The sequence below is a fragment of the Protomyctophum bolini genome (genome assembly GCF_963924005.1).
Source record: "Protomyctophum bolini genome assembly, chromosome: 15".
NCBI classification, from domain to species: Eukaryota; Metazoa; Chordata; class Actinopteri; order Myctophiformes; family Myctophidae; genus Protomyctophum; species Protomyctophum bolini.
In genome coordinates, this window is record NC_137876.1 from 18,887,529 (window position 1) to 18,909,613 (window position 22,085).

Sequence of the window (22,085 nt, forward strand, 5' to 3'; positions counted from 1 at the left end):
GCATCAGCTACAGTCAAATGGGGATTCAGTCCATCTTGGTTCAGTAATATCTGGTACATACAGTAGTTGGTCTCACTTGGGGTTTGCGAGACCTGACCTGGGGTGGAATATGGGATGTTACAGTGCAACTTACAGATTGTACAGTAGATGATTCATTGCACTATGGTCTCTTAGACTTAGATGACACTTCTGAAAATCAACTTGAATGTCTGTCATCTCCAGAGGCTGGTATGATCCCAGAGGGTAGGCGTGGTGGTACCAGTTGAGTTGTAAATGCTGGTGAGATCAGGTGCTGGCGGTATCAAAAGCGAAGCAAAAAATAACTCTGCAGTAGCATATTATGTCGTGGTGCGTTTTGCGTCTATGTTCTATTCCCTCTAAACTCAAAGGCCTTAGTATTTAGGCATAACTGGCATCTCATTAAAGCCTTCTCATCCTCTGTGTTGTGATTCAGATCCTACCGCATGTCCAGTGCAATAATACAGCCACGTAGATAGGGAGGATGACCAATTCAGAGAGCATTTATAGGAAATATAAAACCGGGCACATCTGCTGAACGGCAGGCGCAGGACCAACAGTGGAATAAGATAAAGAATAATATTAGAAGTCGATACCGTAACGTGTCAGAGAAAAAACATTAGTCTAAAATAAAGCCTCGACTGGGAGCTTCTTGAAACGTTACTGTGAGTGTGCACTTCCATTATTCTTTGTCACATAGCATATATTGCTTAACTTGCTTAACATAAATTCTCCCCTTTTCACACTTTAAACATTTAAAGCATACAATGCAGGCTATCCAGCACTGTCATACTACTAACACATAAAACATACTTTGTACATGAAGTGTGATGTCTCTGCTATACCGCGTGTGTGTGTCACTCAGCATGTAGTGTTACTACGTTAGTTCACTAACACAAACTAGAAACTGTAGTTTTTAACATATTTTATTGTCAAGTTTGAAGATGGTCCATGAACTACAAAACAGAATACAAAAAAAATTAGAGCCCTCAGGAAGAGCACATATATGTGTGTGGTGTGTGTGTGTGTGTGTGTGTGTGTGTGTGTGTGTGTGTGTGTGTGTGTGTGTGTGTGTGTGCGCGTGTGTGTGTGTGCTCAGTGCCGTGTTCACATGTTGTCTTCGTCAGAGTCATCCTCTTCCTCCAACGAGTCCTGTTTGGGACGAGACAAGTGAGACAATCACAGACAACTCTTTTTGAACAATACATTTTGTCAACGACTAGATGTTTGACATTTTATATTTGTATTTTACTTCAACAGAGACAAATATTTTCTTTCACGAGTTGTAAAAGAAAATATGCTGTCACTATCAGATGAAAAATATGGTTGTAGTAGGGTTTATACAGTAAATGTACCCGTTATGAAATGTTAATGAACACTGCTTTCTTTGGCTGCAACTATTTTCTTAGGCACTATTCTATCCATTACTATTTCAGTTATTCGGATAAACACGGATGGATAAACGTGTATGATGTGATATTTTTGTCAGTTCACACTGAAATTTGTCTTGCGACCCAGCAGCCGAACATACCCTATTGGTCTGAATATAAGACTACGTTTTTTCCCCCCAATGGAAATATCCTAAAAAAACAGAGTCATCTTATATTCTGCACAATACGGTATATATACACACACATGTGACAAAAAACAAAACAAGATTACATAATATAAAAGACACGAAGACAAGAGCAATGTCCACCGCTTCGCCTACCCCTGGCTACAACTCCTGATTAAGCCTCAAAGTGGACTGGTGGACAAAGGACCTCTTTAGTCTGACCTTATTGTATGCTGGGACACCATACAGTATCCCCTTCCTGAAGGTAGCACACTATATTCTCCATACAACACATGGCTAGTGTTTGAGGTGATATCCCATGCCAACCATGGAATGCTGTTATCATAAGTGGATGTATATAGCCTCTGAAGTGGTTGTCCAACAATCTTTCCGATTAACCCATTCTGACCTGAGATCAGATTCATACGAAGGTTTCCACTGGACACACACTGGTCTGATTAACCCATTCTGACCTGAGATCAGATTCTAAAAAATGTCCGTCGTTCTGCGAACTTTTCAAAAATAGCAGACCTACAAGCTCATAGCGCGCCACTCGGTGGCGCGCTATGAGCTTGTAGATCTGCTATTTTTCAATAGCTAAAGCATAACAGGATGCTAACACCAAAATGGGTTCCCGTTCAGAATGGGTTAAGCCCTTTTGTATACTTTGTCATACAACAGTGTTACCAACAACACAATGCAACAAAATACCAACAAATAGTCGATCTACAACCTCACAGTGCATCGCATAGACGTGAGGTAAGGTTGTAGATTTTAATATTGGTAAAAAGCAGCTCAGTTCTTTTTTTAAAACTCATCCACCGCTAAATGGCAGTAGCAATAGTTCAGCGCAGACCACCATAGATTTGTTCCATTTCTTTTTGAACGAGAGTTTAAAAAAAAGAGAGATTACGTTATCAATTTAAGCCCCTTCAAAAATAAGTTAAAAATGTCTTTGGCCTGGAGGCACTTCAGAAAAATCAGTCAAATCAGTACTTAACTCAATGAGTTAAAAGTCTTCCTTTCCGAGCGCTTTGAGACAGCTTGACGGTCAAGAGTATCATGGTAGGAAACTGTGCGAACATGCACTCAAAGTGCGTTTAATCGATCTAAAAAGGGGTTAGGACCGTCTGACAGAGATACTTTAAACCTTGCATGCATGTCACAGAAGAGATGCACATGTGTCGTGCCGAATGGGAAATGTGTAACATCGGCAGATGTCCAGAAACGAAAACACAAGTATCTTTGTATGTGTCTTTTTATGCTCACATAGAGAGCACCGAAGTCCTGACATCACTGTCGGTAGAGGGCGTCAGTCCCCAGGTTCATGTATTTTTTATTTGCATTATAATCACCATAGGGGAATTTTAGATCTCTTCATATAAGAACTGCGTTTGAAAAATAAACCGATCACCTTTTCACTCATATGGATATGAAGCATCGACTGAAGGTGGAAATGTACAAATATACCCAAAGAGTAACAAAATAACCCAGAGACTACATTTCCGGGTAGGCGAGTGGCTGCATCTGCCTGTCGCACAACATAAACTGAATGTTAATTACGTTTAATGTATTGATATCTAATGTTTCGTGGTTAGTACGAGTTGAATCACCACCCGCTGAGCTTATGTCAACGAGGAATCTCAGGAACGCAATGTATTGACTGCTGGGCATGACGTATATTAGCAGCGACATTGCCTTCATATGTAGTTTCAAGGCTTTTGCGGCCACATTAATTCCATTTTCTCCGGAAACTGGCTGTATCGAATATTAATGAACATCATTAACGACACACAGCCATCGCCCTGACAGAAAGGCCGGGGTGGTCAGTATATTTTTCAAACATAGTTCTTATATGAAGCGATCTAAAATCCCCCTATGAGGATTATAATGCAACTAAAAGAATACATGAACCTGGGGACTGACGCCCTCTCTACTGAAAGTGACGTCAGACTTCGGTGCTCTATGGAGATCCCTGTCGTCATCAATATGATATACCGGTTATAGTACCGACGGCTAGACTGGCCTGGTACTGCGATGGGTACTGATATAGTACCGACATCTAGACTGGCCTCCTAGTACTGCGATGGGTACTGCACTAATGGTGCGTTCACACGGGCAGATGAAACGATGCAAAGGCGCGCTGTGAGTTCATTTGGAGCAGCTGCATGCATCGTTGAGCCTTTGCAACGTCATGCCGCTGGCTTCCTTTGACAATGAACGGTAGACTGCATCGTTTAATCTGCCCTGTGTGAACGCAACCCAAGTACTCGGACTATACAGGTGAAACGGGTATTGCATAACCGAGGGACATCAGAGACATGCGCCAAGTTAATATTGTTAATATTGGTGACTGACCTTGGCGTATTTCTCCGCTTCTTCTCTGACGTCTTTAGGAACCAGCTGGTGTCGTCCGTCTGTGACTGGGGTAACGACAGACACACAGGCAGGGGAGTCATAATATTATCACGTCACCCATTTTAAGTCATCCTCATTTAACAACCCGGAGGTTGATCAGATAGCCAAGAGAATCCTGACATCGTATACAGTACATTCAGCACAGAATGCGAAACAAAGTTCTCACTATCATCACATCAAACCTGGTACACCAAAAAGCCAGCAGTGCTAGAGGTCCTGGTAGGATAGAAAAGCCAGCAGTACCAGAGGCCCTGTGGTGGGATAGAAAACCAGCAGCACAAGATGTGCACGTATAATTGTATTCCTAATAAGCTTACCTTCTCCCACCCAGCTGAGTTCCAGTTCAAAAGCCTTGTCTTTGACCTCATCATGGACAATGTAGATACTGAAAAAAACAATAATGAATACGAGTTTAATATTTAAATGTATATCCGTCTGCAAAGCATTGGATATTTGGAAGACTTTGAACAAACTACCGGTACTAGGCGGCATGTTATGTATACACCTGTATGATGCTAATGTTCATTCTGACCTGAGATCAGATTCTAAAAAGGTCTTCTATGTCAGTCGCTCTTTTATTTAAAAAAAAATAGCAGACCTACAAGCTCGTAGCGCGCCGTAGATCTGCTATTTTTCAATAGCTAAAGCATATCATAATGCTAACACCAAAATGGGTTCCCGTATAGAATGGGTTAAAAGGTGCCGTAAGTAATATATTTTTTGTTAAAATGTAAGTGTTAAATAGCTCTATATTTCGTGTTTGTTCAGTAACCGTCTTCACCAGCTATTTATGTAACAGAAAACACACAGATCATGTCATCCAATCAGGAGCGAACGTGGAAGTGATGAAAACACAGCCGTTTAATCGAATTAAGCTAATATTTACATATCAATGACCAAGGATCATAATCAGATACTCTGAGGCGACATAGTCAATTATTATTAGAGCGGTAGAATGTATAGATAACAGTAGATGACATTATGTGACAAGAAGGTGCTGAAAACTCAGACTAAGAAAAGCCAACTGCACTCGAGCGCCGAGCAGCCAGTGAATGAGCATGCTAGTTCTACAGGGGTTACGGGTTACATGGAAACATGTGACCACTACACTATAAAAAGGGGGAATGTGACCGTCGTAGCAAATGTCGCTGCCGGGTGAGGCACAAGCATGTAACTGGCCATGACTGCTGGGGACACCCTAGTGTTCGTGTTCATTGGCAAAAATAGTCGACCTACAAGGTCGCAAACCTGAAGTGCAGGGTTTCATTCATATCTTAAAATCAATGTTAATTTAACTCAGAGGTTCCCAACTATCATTTAGCTGGGGACCCCCTGGAACTCCCTCAAGGACCCCTCTGGGGGTCCCCGGACCCCACTTTGGGAACCACTGGTTTGGGGGACAACTCTATCAAACATACCAACCAAGATGGTCAGTGACAGTGACAGGCAAGTCCCTGCCCACAACCACGAAGGTTGTGTGGTCGACTCCACGGATTGTCACTGCACGTACTCCTGTGGCAGGAGGAGTGGGACAAAGGCTCTACGTATGGCTACGTCCTCCCGGGTGGGGGCTCCTCACTGGCAGGTGAGCCAGTGGGATACGACAACAGTGACACTGGCAACACAGAAATGTTTGCGGGGAGGAATCGGTGAGGGGCGCTCCTTCTCAATGGCAGGTGAGCCAGTAGGACACAACAGCAGTGAAAGACAACACACAGAAATATATGTGGGGAGGAATTTACTGGCATAATGAGTCTGACTGGATTGGGGATAAAAATCAGCTCAAAGGCATTGATCACATAGCAATGCATGAGCTTTTTGGCTACTAACAAACAGTGTCAGTAACACTCTGTGTGCGCATGTGTTTGTGCGTGTGTGTGTGCGTGAGTCTCTTACATCTTAGCGACCTCCTTCACCAGCTCTCTACAGGTCAGGTCTTTCATCTGGTTCATTTGAAACATTAGAAACAGACACATTTAACAATCAGAATCAAACATTCAAGCTGTATAATAAGTAAATGTCCTATTGAGTATGGAAGTCCGATATCAAAAACCATGTTCCCCGGTTCATGAAGGGTTTCTTTCGCATTCTAAATCCTGCAGACTTTAAAAATAAATCTAGTATTAACCCTCTGCCAGATTTCCACGTGAAAACGTGCAGAGTGATTAAATGGCTTACAACACAAAAACTAAACATTTTATCAACTCGGTTCATTTTTTCCCTGGAAGCAGACAAGTCAAGCTTTCTCTGAAGGTCTTTCGTTGTCGAACATTCACAACAGAGAATTTTCAATAAATCATTCAAAAACGCCATTCTGCCATGCCTACTACATTGAAATGCCTTAAAATAATCTAGTATAAGAACTGTGTTCCAAAATATCAACTGTTACAAAAGTAACGTTTGACTTTGAATTTAATTACTGCATTAGACCTGTTCTTTATGTAGGAGTAACGTCGTAAGTTCTCAGTTGTTTCATCAAATAAAACACAGATAACAAAAGTTATATTAATGATGAAAAAATATAAAAGGAATCTCAGGAATTATTTGACCGAGCTTCAGTGGGGGACAGTTGTCCAACCCTACAATTAACCCTATAATTAATTCAGTTTTCTCCAAACACAAGACTGAATAAAACTAAATATCATACACGATATAGAACCAACTATCAGAATCACCAGACTTTGTATAAGAATTGTATTTCTGGAACATGGTTCTGATATTACATCTTTGAAAAACATCCATGGGATTTAGAATGGGAAACAAATCTTCGTGAGCCAGGAGGCGTGGGTTTGACAGCAGGACTTTGGTACAATAATTTAACAAAACGAGGAAAGTAATGGACACGGTAGGAGGAGAACAAAGGCTGGTATAAGCAGTCATGTTGAATATTAAATATCATGAAAACCCTTTGAAGTCAGCGCTACATGAAACTATGAACAAATTATCCAGTAATTCACAGTCACACTGAGTAATTTCATAGAATAAAAGCAAATCCCTTACCTGAAGTTTTTCTATCTCTGTCTTGGCTGCCTGCTTGGCTTTGCCAATGGCACAGCCCCAGTAGCCCTGAAGAAAACATTTACAGTTAAGAAATAAAGCAACGTAAAGCCCTAGCTCAACGAGTTGTCCGATCAATCGCACTATATTAACATGGGTCTCTCTGCAATGATGGAAACATTCAAAAACTGCTCAAAAGGGAACTTTGGCAAGGCACTGCGTTTGTTTGTTTGCGTCGCAATGACATCATTTGGTTCTTATTGACGTGCTGAAGCTGAAAAAAGGTTTGACTTCCTTTGCAGCCTGTATACCCAAGTGGACACTGGTCAGAGGGTGGCGCTAGAGTGGAAGCAATGGGAAAATCACTAGGATTAATCCTGGAATTACATGATTCCATCTAGTCTGGTTTGGACCAAGGTATCTGAAAAAGAAAGTAAGGACAGATGCCATTTTCGCCATCATGCAATTCCAGGCGGCAGATTCGTCGCGCCATGGGAGCCAAACTACACCCAGTACAGTGAATATATTGAGAGTCGATGAGAGCCCAGTGACCAGCTCATGAACAAATACTATTTCTGAATGACCGAGACCATTTTAAACAATTTAAAGTACTCGCTTCTTGGAAATAAGAGAAGACAACACATTGTCTGCTGTGTTGCTTTTCGATGTGTACGCTGTGAAATTTTATAGAGGTATCTAAAGAGCACAAATACATTTCTGGACGTGACAACTGACAAGTACCGCAAGACTGTCATTAAATGTCTGGCAGTGAGAAATCTCACGATACCTCTAAAACAGAAACAATACCTGCTGCTGTTTAGATCCTCAATAAAATGTACTGTGCACATCGAAAAGCAAATGATTAGAAAACAACCTGTGACCCGTCTTCTTCTATATCCCTGAACCGATTATATGACAAAGGTCTCAATGGTTAATAAATAATGTTTGTTCATGAGTTGGTCCAGCCGGCTTCATCCCTGCCATGTATTCCGGTGCAAGGTTTGCCTCCCCTGAAAGCTTCCATGAAAGTGTCATGGCGTATTGGTGACTATACCTTATATACAGATAAGTTGGTTTGTACCAGTAAATCAATCATTCTGATAAGTCTGACAGTGTCACCTGGTCAGGTGAATAGTATCTCTTATAGGGCAAGTAAACCCAAATCTACATCTGTCCACCTCTATTAAAGATATCCATAGAAACCTAGTTGTATTGTGTCTGACGTGTACGAGGAATACATTGACTTTCTGTTTGTGAATTATGTCGTGAGGATTTACATGTGAGATTCCAGAGGGGTCGACCATGTAGAGTTGAGGGCCTTCGTCTTTATCGTGGGAACCCATGATGAAGCTGTGAGGAAGCAGAGAAAAATAGGCAGCTGACATGTATTGTTGACGTCATGGGCGTTTTAGCCACTTAAAAGCTTCACCCTGACAAATGTCATGTCCCACTCGGGATTCGAACCCGGGTCCCCTGGGCAACTGCTGTTACTAGAGCATGTGTGCTTTCTTAGGTGAGCTTACTGAGCTATGGCTTTTTGACTTTCAGGAAGCACCCAGTGATGCAAATAATGGGGTGCATTTTTCATCCCAAAACGAAGATTATTGATAACTAGAATTTCGCCGGCCTTTGGCCGGCGAATCCTAGTTACATTGCAGCGCAATATGGGAAGAAGGAAATTGCGGGAGTTGACAGAATTATTATAATAACAGAAAGTGTTTTTTATTTCTCATAAATACGCAAACATGGTGAAACAACTACAGTCACAGAGAGCAGTGCCAAGGTAGCTGCTGCCTGCTAACGATGCAAACAACAGCCTTGCCTGTCGTGTGTGTGTGTGTGTGTGTGTGTGTGTGTGTGTGTGTGTGGGGGGGGGGGATAGCACTAATTTTCGACATTTTACTGTCATAAATATTTACATCTGTAGCCTATATTGTGATTATATTTGACCGTACATTTGACTCTTGTGTTATATTCTTGTGAAATATTCAGTAAAGTATTGTGGTGAAATATTCACCCCAAGTTGATAAGATATGCAGAGAATATAATACCAAGAACCCCCAGTTTGAAATGCATTAGGCCACAGACCCCCATTTGATACCATTTGCTCTCTGGGAAAATCAGGGTCCATTTGGTTCCATTTGTATGCTCTTGGAGTATGATGACTGTGCTAACAGTATTATCATAAAATATGTCTCAGTTTGAAGATTAAAAAAAACATATTTCATATGTGTGAGCTTGTAAAGTAGAATGTTCAACCTAGAGACAGTGTTGCCAAGTCTGATCATTATAAGCTACTTTGGACTTGTTTATCTATTGGTAGTCCTTGACATGGAAATGTTTGAGTTCCACTGCTCTGAAACAACATTAGACAACAAAGTTTGACAGTCAACACTATAATTGATTATTTTAAGACTAATTTCCGGACCATTTCTGATGTACCTACTTTGAACTGGCCTCTTAACATTTTTATAGACCTGGTTGCTTGTTTCACTCTCACATCCACGGTATGTGGCAACCCTGGTCCCTGGTTTGTTTTGGTTTGCGTGTGGATGTTTTTTTGTGTTGCTTTAGCATCTTTAGCACAGTAGCTATCAGAGGCTGCAGCAGCTGCTGCTGTCATGAAAACGCAAGTTTCTGTCCCAGAAGCTCACGTTAGGTCTGCGCACACTGTACGTTGCTAAACTTGCTATGGCAACCTGTCATCAAATGCTGCTAACGTTGTGGTCAGCACTGTTAGCATGTGTGCTATCAGGCAAAAGCTGAGATAGATATAAAACTACTGGCCAAAATGTCATACAAAACACAACACCTAAAATCGGAATGTTATTGTGACCTACAGACCATCATGATTTGCTTGCTGGACCTATAATTAATTTATTTGCATTAAATTGCCACTCGCCCATATAAATAAAAAGCAAGATGGCTGCCGATTGCGAGCGGAGAGACGGAGAGAGTAGTGACGTGTGAGCCGGGGGCGGGCCTCTGACAACAGCATGAACACAGGGCAGTGTTGCCAGGTTTGCGAATTGTAAGCGAGTTGTAGTGTGTGTAAGTAGCCTGGTTAAAAGGCCTTGTTTCTGCCCCTGTGGGGCAACAGCATAATGTCCACCAGTTTCTGTCGACCAGTTTCTGTCGACCGCTTTTGGCACGTGATCAACTTTAGCATTGTATAAAGAGATGGACCCATCCGTGGACCATTCTGGGGGTCGCAGGGACGCTGTTAGAACTCAGCACTGTAATGTCATTTGGTGCCATTTAATTGACTTTATCTTTACACTTTTTGTAATTTTCAGATTTAGAATTGTGTTTATTTCTTTCAGATACATTTTCTACATGAACATAACCATATCATAATAACCATATAAGATGAAATGGGAGTTAAATGCCGCAATCTGTAAAAAATGACAAAAAACATGACTCCTAACGTCGTTGAAGCGTGACTCATAAAATGTCCACAGAATATAATCAAAATGTTCTCAATAGAAGAGCAGGGAGACCAAATACTACGAATGCAGTAGTGTGTGTGTGTGTGTGTGTGTGTTAGTTTTATTAACATACAGATAGGTAAAAACATTTATTCTCTGTAAAAGGTTACATAGCAAAGCTTTCAGCCCTATACACTTTGTTGAATAACGAATACTAAAAATACAGGATCTACAAGCTTGCAATGTGTGACACAACAAAACAACCCAGTGCGAGCTTGTAGATCTGCTACCTTTGAAAGTTTAAAGTGGCTCATGTGATTGTGTATTCATATTCTGTGGTTCTCACCTGCATCCGAAGGGTCTGACAGCACTGTATAGCGTGTAGGCGTGGACATACATGGCTACTCTGTCAGATAGGTGCTGGACGGACGGACACACACACACACACACACACACACACAGTTCAATTGTTTTGTAAAGAGAACTTTTTGAATGTTTAAAATGGACTACAATGGAAACAAGCCTGGCTTTCTATTTTATCCATTTGGAATGTTTTTAACTCCTTCCATGTACCTTTGAATCGTCAAACTATTCAATCAATGAATCAAAGCTAAAACAGTGAAGTAGCCTGAAGCAAATCAAATCAGAGGTCCTTCAAATGATAAAAGGTGGAGAATCAACCAAAACTACACCAAGCCAAGCATGCGATTCCTCGTGTTCTCAGACCAATAGATAATATTCACCTTCAGAGGGATGTCGTATCCATAGCTGGATCTGAAGTTAGAGGCCTCTTCTCTGGCAACCTCAGACAGAGAGCGTGCATCAGCCAGCAGACCTGCTACAGCCTGCACACAAACAGTTAAACCAATCAATGAATCCATCCATTATAGGCTTGTTCAAGATACCATTCTCTGTTGCTTTTATTTATTTCAAGTACATCAAAGTGACCTGATGGGGGCAACAGATCTCCAGACGCCTCGACTCCCTTCCTAGGCCAGTGTTTCCCAACCTTTTTTGTCCCAGGGCACACTTTTCATAGCCTAAAAATATCGGGGCACACCTAGATATATGGTGTATAGGCCCATCTATATACATATACATACATTATGTGTGTGTGTGTGTGTGTGTGTGTATATATATATATATATATATATATATATATATATATATATATATATACATACATACAGTGTTGGGATTAATAAAGTGACAACTTTTACAATATCTCCATTACCATTATCCAAATTAATTCCTTATTATATAAAAAATGTAATACATTTGAGAAAAAATAGCTCATATGCAATGTGAAATGCCACCTAATTCTTAATCCTTTTCCTTGTCTTTATTATGGGCCAACTTGTGAAAGCTGCATGCTTTTATTGTGAAGGGTCTCAGTTCTCACAGCCTGCTCAAAATAGCTGATCGACAAGCTCACAACGCGTTGCGTCCGCAACGCGTTGTGAGCTTGTCGATCAGCCATTTTCAGCATGCAAGCATAACACGTGTACGACGAAGAATAAATCAGGCATCACTGCGCTTCTGTGGAGGGACGGGGAGATATATTTTGTTGGCCGAACGAGGCGATCATGTTTGGACATCTATGGACAGCTATTTTTCGTGGCACATTATGTTTAATCACAACGTCACGTTTACTTTAGCTCCTCAGTGTTTGGGTCGGGACATGTATGTGTCTGCTGTCTACGTGCATTTGCGCTCTGCGCGCTCCAGTCTTTCTGGAGGGAGCGAAATGTAGCCTCTTCTGCATGCATCTAAGCATTAACATTTCAATGGCCGAGGGTCGTTAGAGTCAATTGTTCCGTGTTGTTGTTATCGCACGTCTAATGGTTAGACGTGTGACGACGCAACAATAGAAAGCCTGCCGCCTGATTTTGACAGAAAGTAACACTAACTTTCAAATCAGGCGGCACACCTGAACATATCAAACGGCACACTAAAGTGTCGCGGACCACAGGTTGGGAAGCACTGTCCTAGGCCATAGGCTCTCTCCCACTTTTTTCTTTATCCCACTTTTTTAGGTAGGCTTTGTGCCAACACTCACCTGTGTTTACTGTTTACTAGTATGCTGCGTTAGGTTTACCAACACAATGTGTACTAAAATGCAGAGTTTACAACACTTCACTTACTAGTATGTTTGGGTAACAGCTTAACTAGTACACAGACTGTTGAGTTAATACCGTTTCCTGTTAACTATGACCGGTGTGAGATGTGATACACTGTGAGGCGCAAATCACTTAAGGTAAAAGGGCAAGGTCGTAGATCCAAGTGTGCGGCCTGTCAATCAACTTTTCGTTGGGACAAATGGAGCCAACACAAATGGCTGATTATGTGGTGCAAAATTAAACAGAACACACAACTGACCACATAGATACTCGTGGCGGTACCGAGAACAGGCGTCAGTCTGGCAAATTGTGAAACACAAAGAAAGAGGTGTTTGCACACAGCTGAAGTATTGGGGTGTGTAGGCAAAGTGCAGAAACCGATACAATTTGCATTATATTGAACCCACCGAAAGTACAGTCAGCTGTTATGTCGAGTTGAGAACCTTGAAGTGGAAACAAATGTTGCCGACAACGTCACAGATTTTGAACTTTAAAAAGAATCCTGCCCTTTTCTCCTCCTTGAGTGCCAGGAATAAACTTGTGTTATTATGAACCAACAAAGGTCGTCTTATTGGGATTAACACACACTATGTTCGAATTGTGGTGGCACTGCAGGCACATTTGTCAAGTACATTTGCAGTGCATAGGTGAAATTATTCCTCTCCATTTACCCAGCCAAACTAGATGACCATTATTATAGTTAAAGTAGTTATATAGTCAATTATTGAAACGTTAGAGATGAAGGTCTTACCATGCCAACGTGTCTGTCGATGTTGAAGATGCGTTTGTTGGAACCTTCCTCGTAAAGCTTAGACAGAACCAATTTCTCCACTCCAAACACGACCCCATCTTTACAGCGAATTGCTATGGCTGTGCTGTAAACACACACAAAAGACACACACACAGACCCATTTTATAAGGTTTTAAAGTAAAAATGCATATATTCTAAATCGATTATCTTATATAAATTAATGTTATACATTATCACTGGTTCAGGGTCCCATAAAGAGGGGTGTAGTTTTGCTGTAAATTGGCTAGCAGTACAAACTACTGAGTTGTACGATAGCATAATACAAGATAAACAAGTATTATACAATTAAATAAGTTACATAAAAATGTTACCATCTATCATGAACTGTTGATTCAGACAAACCACCTGTTCCCTCTTTGATCATGACTCCACACACACACACACACACACACACACACACACACACACACACACACACACACACACACCAAGAGGGTTAATCTCCCCCCACCTCCTAGAGATTGCCGAATGCACTTTAATGACTCAGATATTCAGGGAAGGCCAAAAGCACTTTATCAAGGGAATGTGTGCAATATCTCTGTTTTGTGTATGTGGGTGTTCCATGGTGTTTTTCCTTTTCGTATGTGAACGTGTCTGTTATTCGTATGCAGCTGTGACTCTGTCTCCAAGACAAATTCCTCCCAAGGGAGACAAATAAAGACAACCTTGAACCTTATCCAAGCCCGACTGCTGTTAACTAGGCATGTAACGATATGTCGTATATCGAATTATCGATATCATATCCGGACGATATGTAATCGATTTATTAAAAATTAATATCGATTTTCCAAAAACATCGATCCTAAGATGCCATCGAAGAAAAGAAGAAATGTGGAAAAAGGAGGCAGGCTCCTGCATAGTGTTGCACAAATAATTGTGAAAAAAAAAGATTGAGATCTAGATTCAGAGTTCAGACACCTAATCAGCAATCTAATCCTCATTTCTAAATTTGAGCAAGAATCCTGCAGCTGTAGTTGGCTGTCCAATTCATTTTAGTTACTCTTCTGTTTTTGCTACAGTAGAGAAAGGGGTAAAAAAAAATGCTTTGCTTTCTTCGGGCCCTGATCTTGGAATGACCTACAAACCAAACTGGCTTCTGTGATTCACTAGTGAGTTTTAAAAGGATTGTCATGGGCACACTTCCCAGACACTTCTCCTGCTTCGACGTATAGGAAAGTCCTATAAGTCCTATATTAGTTTAGTAGCAAACATTGTCATTTAGTCTTTTGTATCAGTTTTATTGGTCATCTTAATAGATATTCCTGTTCTTTCCTTGGGCTTCCTATGTAGTGGGTACTGGGCTTAAATTTGTCCGTCCTAAATGTTGTCCTCAGGGGTCACCTCACCAACATGTCTGTCTGTAGTACACGGACAAATGTGTCCAACTGTCCGAGGCAAGACTTGGTCTTGTCTTGTAAATTCTAGATTTTGTTTTTACACACCATTATGTTCTTATTTTGATCATAACACTCAATTACTGAATGTCAAGTCTACAGGTATTCTTTCAGAACATGTATGACACTGAATTACTACAACACTATGGCACATCAGGGAGTGGTTCTCATTAAACGTTTTATTTTCAAGGACCCCCATAACTCTGATGTGTAGTGTACACTCTCAGAGTTACAGACCTGTAATCAGGGCTCGACAGTGCGACTAGGTGCTCGCATTTGCCACTAAAAATATCACCGTGCGAGTTGTAAAATTCAATTTGTAGCACAGGTGCGACTACAGGATTCGACCATTCAATCGTGATAAAGACAAGGCTCTACAGCAAGTGCACATTCTATAGTCGCGGTTCTATACCTACATTTATATTTCTGAACGGCGGTGTCGTTTCGCCAAAAAGAGCAGAGCTACAAGCCAACAACGTGTCGAGGCTCAATGTGGCGTTCATTTGAAGATCTGTCCCCTTTGCTCCCACCGCCGCGCCCCTCCCTGTGTTGCTGCTCAGTTCTCTTCCCTATGAAGTTGCTAGGAGGACCCAGACACGTTGAATACTAAAGTTATTTAGAAAGTTTGTAATGTTAAAACATCACTTGATATAACTTTTAAACCAAACGTGGGTGAAACAGCGTGCAGCCGTGCACGCAAAGAGTGCACGTGCGCACACACATGGAGTGGACAGATTGATTGATATACCAAAACAACCCTTGCTTAGCACCTCGCTTACAAAAGCGTGTGCGCAGCGCAATACGAATGACCGACCTGGCTGGATATATTAGTCAGTGGCTAGCTCAGGTCCATAGCTTCGTCCATAGCTGCATACAAAACTAATAGTCTATCAGTATAAAAACAAATTGATTATATAGATTATAGATTATATAAAAACAAACGTAAAAATTATATCCAGATGAATATCAATATTGTGATAATTTCTGAAAAGACATTGTGATATAATATTTTGCCATATTGCCCGCCCCTACCTCATATCACTATATTAAAGAAAAATCACACCTGTGTGAAGTGAGGTGCACCCTTATCATTATACATCATGAATCATCTCATACTGGCCAATCAGAATGCCTGTTGCCTGTAATTGGTTAGCTGATTTGCTCGTTTACATATGACGTTTATTGTCCTTTCAATGTCAATGTCGTTTAATGTTTTGATGTTTAATTTACGTCATATTTAGCAGAATGTGTACCTAATTTCTCTGTTCATTGTCAGTGGCAAATATTGAGACGTGTGGGGACTAAAGCTGTATATAAGAGGGGCTAGCGCCCCTCAAAAACACATTATTTGATAACTTTTCATCGTGCTCCTGAAAGAATTTGTGTGCTACTAGATTTTTCAATTTAGTAGCACACGTGCTACTTGGAAAAATGCTAAGCCCTGCCTGTAATGGTCAATTCGTATCATATGTCCGTGGAAATAGATAAATCTTCACCGCACTCTGACTTAAGGTTCAAATCATACCATATAAATAACGGAAATGGGTCGCACACAACAAGACTGCATTTCAGTCATTTATTCTTGCATTTTGGACAGGAGACAAACGTTTCGGCTATCGAAACAATTGTCTCCTGGGTAGCCGAAACATTTGTCTCCTGTCCAAAATGCAAGAATAAATGACTGAAATGCAGTATTGGTGTGTGCAACCCATGACCGTTATTTATACGGCAAAAACTATAATGGACATTTTTGTCTGGTGGTGAATGGTGAGGACCCTCGGTTGTCCTGCATGCGTTTGTACTGGCAGAGCTGTGGAACATTTCCCTCTTCGCTTGGCCAGTTCACACTTGTACAAGAGACGTTGGTCTCAATGTGGTTTTTACTGGTTAAATAACGGTTAAATAAATGAAATAAAACCTTTGAGAGGTTTAAGTCAAGCACTTTCATGTCTGTTGAAAGCCACAGTAGTTATGGCTCCAAATCCAGGTGCTGCATTTTTAATGTAGTAATGTTCAGCTATTGCAGACTAAAGACAATACATATTTTTGATGGAAAAAACATTTTTATCCCATGATTTTGCAACCCTTTTTTTCACCCAGTGTCAATTATCTAATCATGTAATCCTGGGCACTACACTTCCTCTGCCAACCTGGGCGTGCAGCGGACTGACCTCATGCTTCCTTCTATGCATGAGGAGTCCAAGCTGCTTCTTTTCACCTGACGTGGAAGGAACACGTTATTCTGACCAGTTCCTTTCCCCTCCACCAGGAGCCCCAGCTGGCCAGGGGAGGTAGTTTAGAGACCAGGATTACTGCATGTATTTTGTGAGGGTACCTCTTCTTCAGGAATTCCTGAAGAAGATCCCAGTGATCGAAACGTTGAATCAATACACCAGTGAAGCTGAGTTTTTCCTACCAGTGCTGCGGACTATATTTCTTCCTTTCATAAAAGGCTTCAATTTGTTCCAACCCAGCTCCCTTGGGAAACTGTGACAGCAGCTTAATGTTGGGGTACCATTATGATTCTGAATCCATGGAAAGCTTTTGTTTTGCATGAAAAACACTCCTTGGGCTAAAAAACGGCCATAGCTGTCATTACAAGTGTGACGAGGTCATCAGATTTGGAAAGGTTTCGTTGAAGGGATGCACATGCAGTGTAGACACACCAAAGGACTGACATGCGGAAACAACGGTCGGACTTGCGGTCTAAAAATGAGCTGCTCCCGTGCTTGCGGTTAGGGTTAGGGGTAGGTTGTCGGTCTAATGACAGTCGGACCAATAGCATGTCTAAACTAAAGCCTGTACCCTTAGTTGAATTGCACTCAAGCTAAACTAATATGTTTTTAACTCTGCATATTTAATTCTGTGCCAAGGCATTGTATTTGTTGGCGATTCATTTGTTTTGATGCTATATTTGTTTTGTTTTAACCACGTACAGCACTTTTGGTGGGCCCTATTGTAAACAAGCGTAATGCTTTATGGTGTCGTCCACTCACAGTTAACAGTTGTTCTTCTGTTGTAATTGTAATTGTAATTCTGCAAACTGTTAATAAATCAATCAATCAAAAATTGGTCAGCTTGGGTTGGTGTAAATGTGCTATAGTATACAGCGGAAGCTTGGTTTGATGTGATCGTGATGTGAGAGGAGATGTTGATGCTGACCTGCTATTTTCCACAGCCTTCATGGCATATTCCACCTGGAACACCCTGCCATCGGGAGAGAATGTGGAGGCCGACAGGTCATACTGTAGACAGAACACAGAGACAGATCATACTTTAGACAGAACAGACAGGTCATACTTAGTTTGGTGTCAGCATCATGTTATGCTTTAGCTATTGAAAAATAGCAGATCTACAAGCTCATAGCGCGCCACCGAGTGGCGCGCTACGAGCTTGTAGGTCTGCTATTTTTGAAAAATCAAAGAACGACTGACATTTTCAGAATCTGATCTCAGGTCAGAATGGGTTAATCAGACCAGTGTGTGTCCAGTGGAAACCTCGTATGAATCTGATCTCAGGTCAGAATGGGTTAACCCGTTCCATGTCAAGGACCATTATTCATTGGGCATTTGAGCCACACAGACCACCGTTTGATGAGATTTCTCAGACCCAGACTATGTCGTTGAATAAGATTTTGTCCACAATGCCATGCTGTATGATGTCCGTACCACAGCAGAGATAATAGGCAAAAGTTGATCAAAAATAATTATTATTCTACATTCTCTAATTGTGTAGACTTCTTTTAAATTAATGAATGCATACGTTTAACATTAATGTAACTCTTGAGAGTTAAAGATCTAGAAGGGTCCATTTGGTTACCAACTCTGCATCATTTAGCTGGGGACCAGCTGGATCCCCCTCAAGGACCACTGGACCCCTCAAGCAGACAAGTCGTTCTGTAGACAGAACAGCCTATTTTTAATATCTGGAATCTAGAGTTGCAATACCAACCGTTGACAGCCCATACATCTGAACATAGAAGTCTGATCTGATAGATTGTATTAATCATTACGTTTTTTTTCTTGCAGCTTAGGGTCCGGTCGTCCGGGCCCCCCCAGGGGCAAGGGTCCTTAAGTACTTAATAGAACACAGCTGCATCAGAAATTCCATACCAACATACTAATTCAGTATTGCCATATTAGCATGAGACATACTTGCATGTCCAAAAAAAAACCTTGAATATTACATGAAATCATTTAGAAATTCTGGAAATATTAATAATACTAGTGTATGCAACAGTCAGTGTCATAGAGTAGGTCAGTGTACACTGAACTCTGCCCTGAATGCCCCACAATGCAAAGCAATATCTGAATTAACATGGAAGAAAAATATTATACTGAGCGTGTAGCCCATACGTATAACTTACATGGTAAGTATGGTATGGTAACGATGGACAGTCATAACTTTATGAGCATGTTTCAAGACGTATTTGGGGTGCCTTTCTTTTTACTGATACTGTATATTAGTAAATAAACAGCTTTGTATTTTATTTCTCTTCTAAATATTCACGCAAGCAATCATGAAGTCTGCTTTCTGAACTTTCGTCTCAATTGATTTCAATACCATACCACCTCCACCTAGCCTAGCCAACCTAGCCCGGACAGACCTTTTAGTATAACATTTGCCTCGGACCAGGACTTGCAGATATTTTATTATTACTCTTATTATTATTAATCATTTCTGACATGTCTAATCGATAAATAAATACATGTCAGTCTTGGTCCAAGGCTATCATTATTGTGTAGTACTAGTATACCATCTTGACGTGAAACTTAGCTAAACCTAGCCTAGCTTAGCCTAAACATGCTAGTCATGCAGTTCTATGTGACTCAGCAGCAGCTACGCTACCAGGCTAACCCACCGGCTAGCTTAAAAGTGTACAACTTCAGTGTTTATATTAATATAGTCAAATGGGTCTATTTTTATATCAAAACCACATTGTGTGTCCGCAGTGCAACAAGCATGCCGTTTCATTTCATCCACTCACCCCTGTCCCAATGGAACTCATGTTGGAATATTGATATAGTTTGCCAGCTAATAGCTATAATCAATCTGCTCTGTGAGAGAGAGAGTGCAGTCATCCAGCAGCGAGTGAGACTAAAACACCAACGAAGAAGAACAACGAACGACAGGCGCTAGTTCTGTGGTTCTCAATCTGGGGTCCGGGGACCCCCTGCGGGTCCTTGACGGGCTTCCAGGGGGTCAACCCATGGTCAACCACATAAAATGGTGTATATCGCATCTAGAAAGCAATTTAAACTACTTGTAACCCTTATTATTTAATTACCATATCACAGGGAATTTTCTTGAAAGTGTGAAATAATTTATAGTAATATTTCAACAACCATATTTTCAGATGGGAGGGGTCAGGTCAATACATTGAAAACATTGACATTTGAAAAATAATTTAAAATAAGTAATAATCAATCAATCAATCAATCAATCAATCAATGCTTTAGTTGAAGCCTAAATGGGGGAGTTCAAGGTTCAAGGAGTTTTATTGTCATTATACGAGCACAGAACGGAATTTGTTTGGTCAGGCAAAAAGTACATAATACATATAAAATACATCTAAACAATTACACTTTCGTAAACATAAAATCCTAAAGTGCAAAAAAGCAATTGCACCACCCACTGATATTTTGTGCCCATAAAAATCATGAAGCACTAAAAACAGCAAAAAGAAACAGCTCTTGTGTCACATGCAGCTCAAGTTCATAAGGCAGAGTCATGTGTATGGTCTGACAGATCCTCTAGTGTCTATAGTGCAAAGGTCACAGTTCAAGGTCTATAGTTCATGATTCTTCACAGCTTCAGGGAAGAAGCTATTATTCTTCTTCCTGAAGGTGATGTCTTTACTATACGGGGGGACGGGACAGGCGGGGGGACAGACGGTGTGCAGGATGGGTGCAGCCAGGGCATCCTTCAAAAGTGGACTCGGCCTCCTCACAGAGTACGGCCATGGACTGCTATCATGTTATTACACCACTTTCTTAGTATTCTTATATGTTATCTGACAACATTGCTATACCACGTACATTACATTATATTACACTATTACATTAATTATTATTGTTGCTACTACTTGTATACGGTATCCTATATAATTCCTATAATATTCAGTCTCCTCAGACATGCAGTACACACGCTGGTGGGCCTTCTTCATTAAGGAGGCCGAGGTGAGCTTCCGTGTCATGTTGTTGGCACTCCCATGGTATTTGAACCATGGGGACCACCGTACCTCCACAGCATCTCCACCGATGTATGCATGACTGACTGAGGACCCTGCCTGGAATGCTATCCGGCCCCGCAGCAGCCTTGTGGTGCTTGACTCCCTAAAGAGACCTCAGTCACAGTCACACTGCATGGGGAGCAGCTCACCTGATGGAGGAGTGAGCCTGGTGTGTGTGTGTGTGTGTGTGTGTGTGTGTGTGTGTGTGTGTGTGTGTGTGTGTGTGTGTGTGAAGCGAGGATAGAATGTGTTGAGAGAGAGCGTTGGGTACAGTCAGGGATGGATCCCCGGGGCATTCAGCATCTCTCTCGCTGTGGTCTGTAATGGTCTGCAATGTAATGTGTCTGGATTGTTTTTTGCATATGATGTGTATCCCCTCAGCCAGGTTCCTTATAGCTTCTCTGAGAGCAAGTGCGTGACCTAAAAGCAGAGTGCTGCACTTTCAAGAGTGAGCGGACCTTATTCACTCAGATCCCCGTATAGCTGCAGCCCACAAAGTAGCAGATACTCTTCCTGGGGTCCACTGACTCCACACCAGACACATATATAACAATACATATATAGGCCTATTGTCTTGCACACCAAACATGAAAAATACTAAAAAATGTAATAAACATTCAAGACAATAAAGGTTCATTGAAATACAAGTCAACAAGGATTTTCTTAAAACTATAGCCTATATAGTAATAGTATAGACATGATCAAACGTATATGGACTTCCCCTCCCTCTGCTCTGTTAACATGATGGGTCTGTCTGTCTGTCTGTCTGTCTGTCATTCCAGAGAGACGGTGCACGGATAGCGAATGCCCGGTCGCCTACAGTTTCTTTTGCAGCCTGATTTTATTGAGAGAAGGGCCGTGCCGGATGATCGTATAGCTCACAAGCTGGCTCGTATACGAGGTCGAGCAGGTCAGAAATGTAAGATGGAGCAAGTCCGGATCTAGCTTTGAAAGTGAATAAAAGTATTTCAAAATGTATTCTGTATGAGACAGGCAGCCAATGTAGGTTGGCCAGGATAGGGGTGATGTATATAGCACCTTCAATCAAGACACTTTACATAGATTGTACATTACATTCACCCATTCGCACAAACATTCATACACCATGTGGC

At 41.3% G+C, this 22,085-nt stretch overlaps 1 protein-coding gene across 1 annotated transcript; it reads right to left on the minus strand.

Annotated features, from left to right (window-relative positions):
- Positions 1 to 926: 926 nt before the first annotated feature.
- On the minus strand, positions 927 to 19,846 carry psma3 (proteasome 20S subunit alpha 3). The gene is made up of 11 exons (XM_080784678.1): positions 19,729 to 19,846; positions 17,904 to 17,986; positions 13,288 to 13,411; positions 11,160 to 11,261; positions 10,763 to 10,836; positions 8,266 to 8,338; positions 6,992 to 7,057; positions 5,888 to 5,934; positions 4,309 to 4,376; positions 3,932 to 3,996; positions 927 to 1,170 (listed from the first exon to the last, which is right to left on the minus strand). Exons 1-11 carry the CDS (start codon positions 19,747 to 19,749, stop codon positions 1,126 to 1,128), a joined length of 768 nt encoding a protein of 255 aa, XP_080640804.1. The 5' UTR covers positions 19,750 to 19,846; the 3' UTR covers positions 927 to 1,125.
- Between the last annotated feature and the right edge of the window lie 2,239 nt (positions 19,847 to 22,085).

Excerpts from the sequence above, each read along its gene's own strand:
- psma3 (XM_080784678.1), bottom strand. The coding sequence starts at position 19,749 with ATGAGTTCCATTGGGACAGGG. Across the intron at positions 17,987-19,728 it reads TGAGTTCCATTGGGACAGGG|TATGACCTGTCGGCCTCCAC; the intron begins GTGAGTGGATGA and ends TTCTGTCTACAG. Across the intron at positions 4,377-5,887 it reads GTGAAGGAGGTCGCTAAGAT|TATCTACATTGTCCATGATG; the intron begins GTAAGAGACTCA and ends TGTTTTTTTCAG.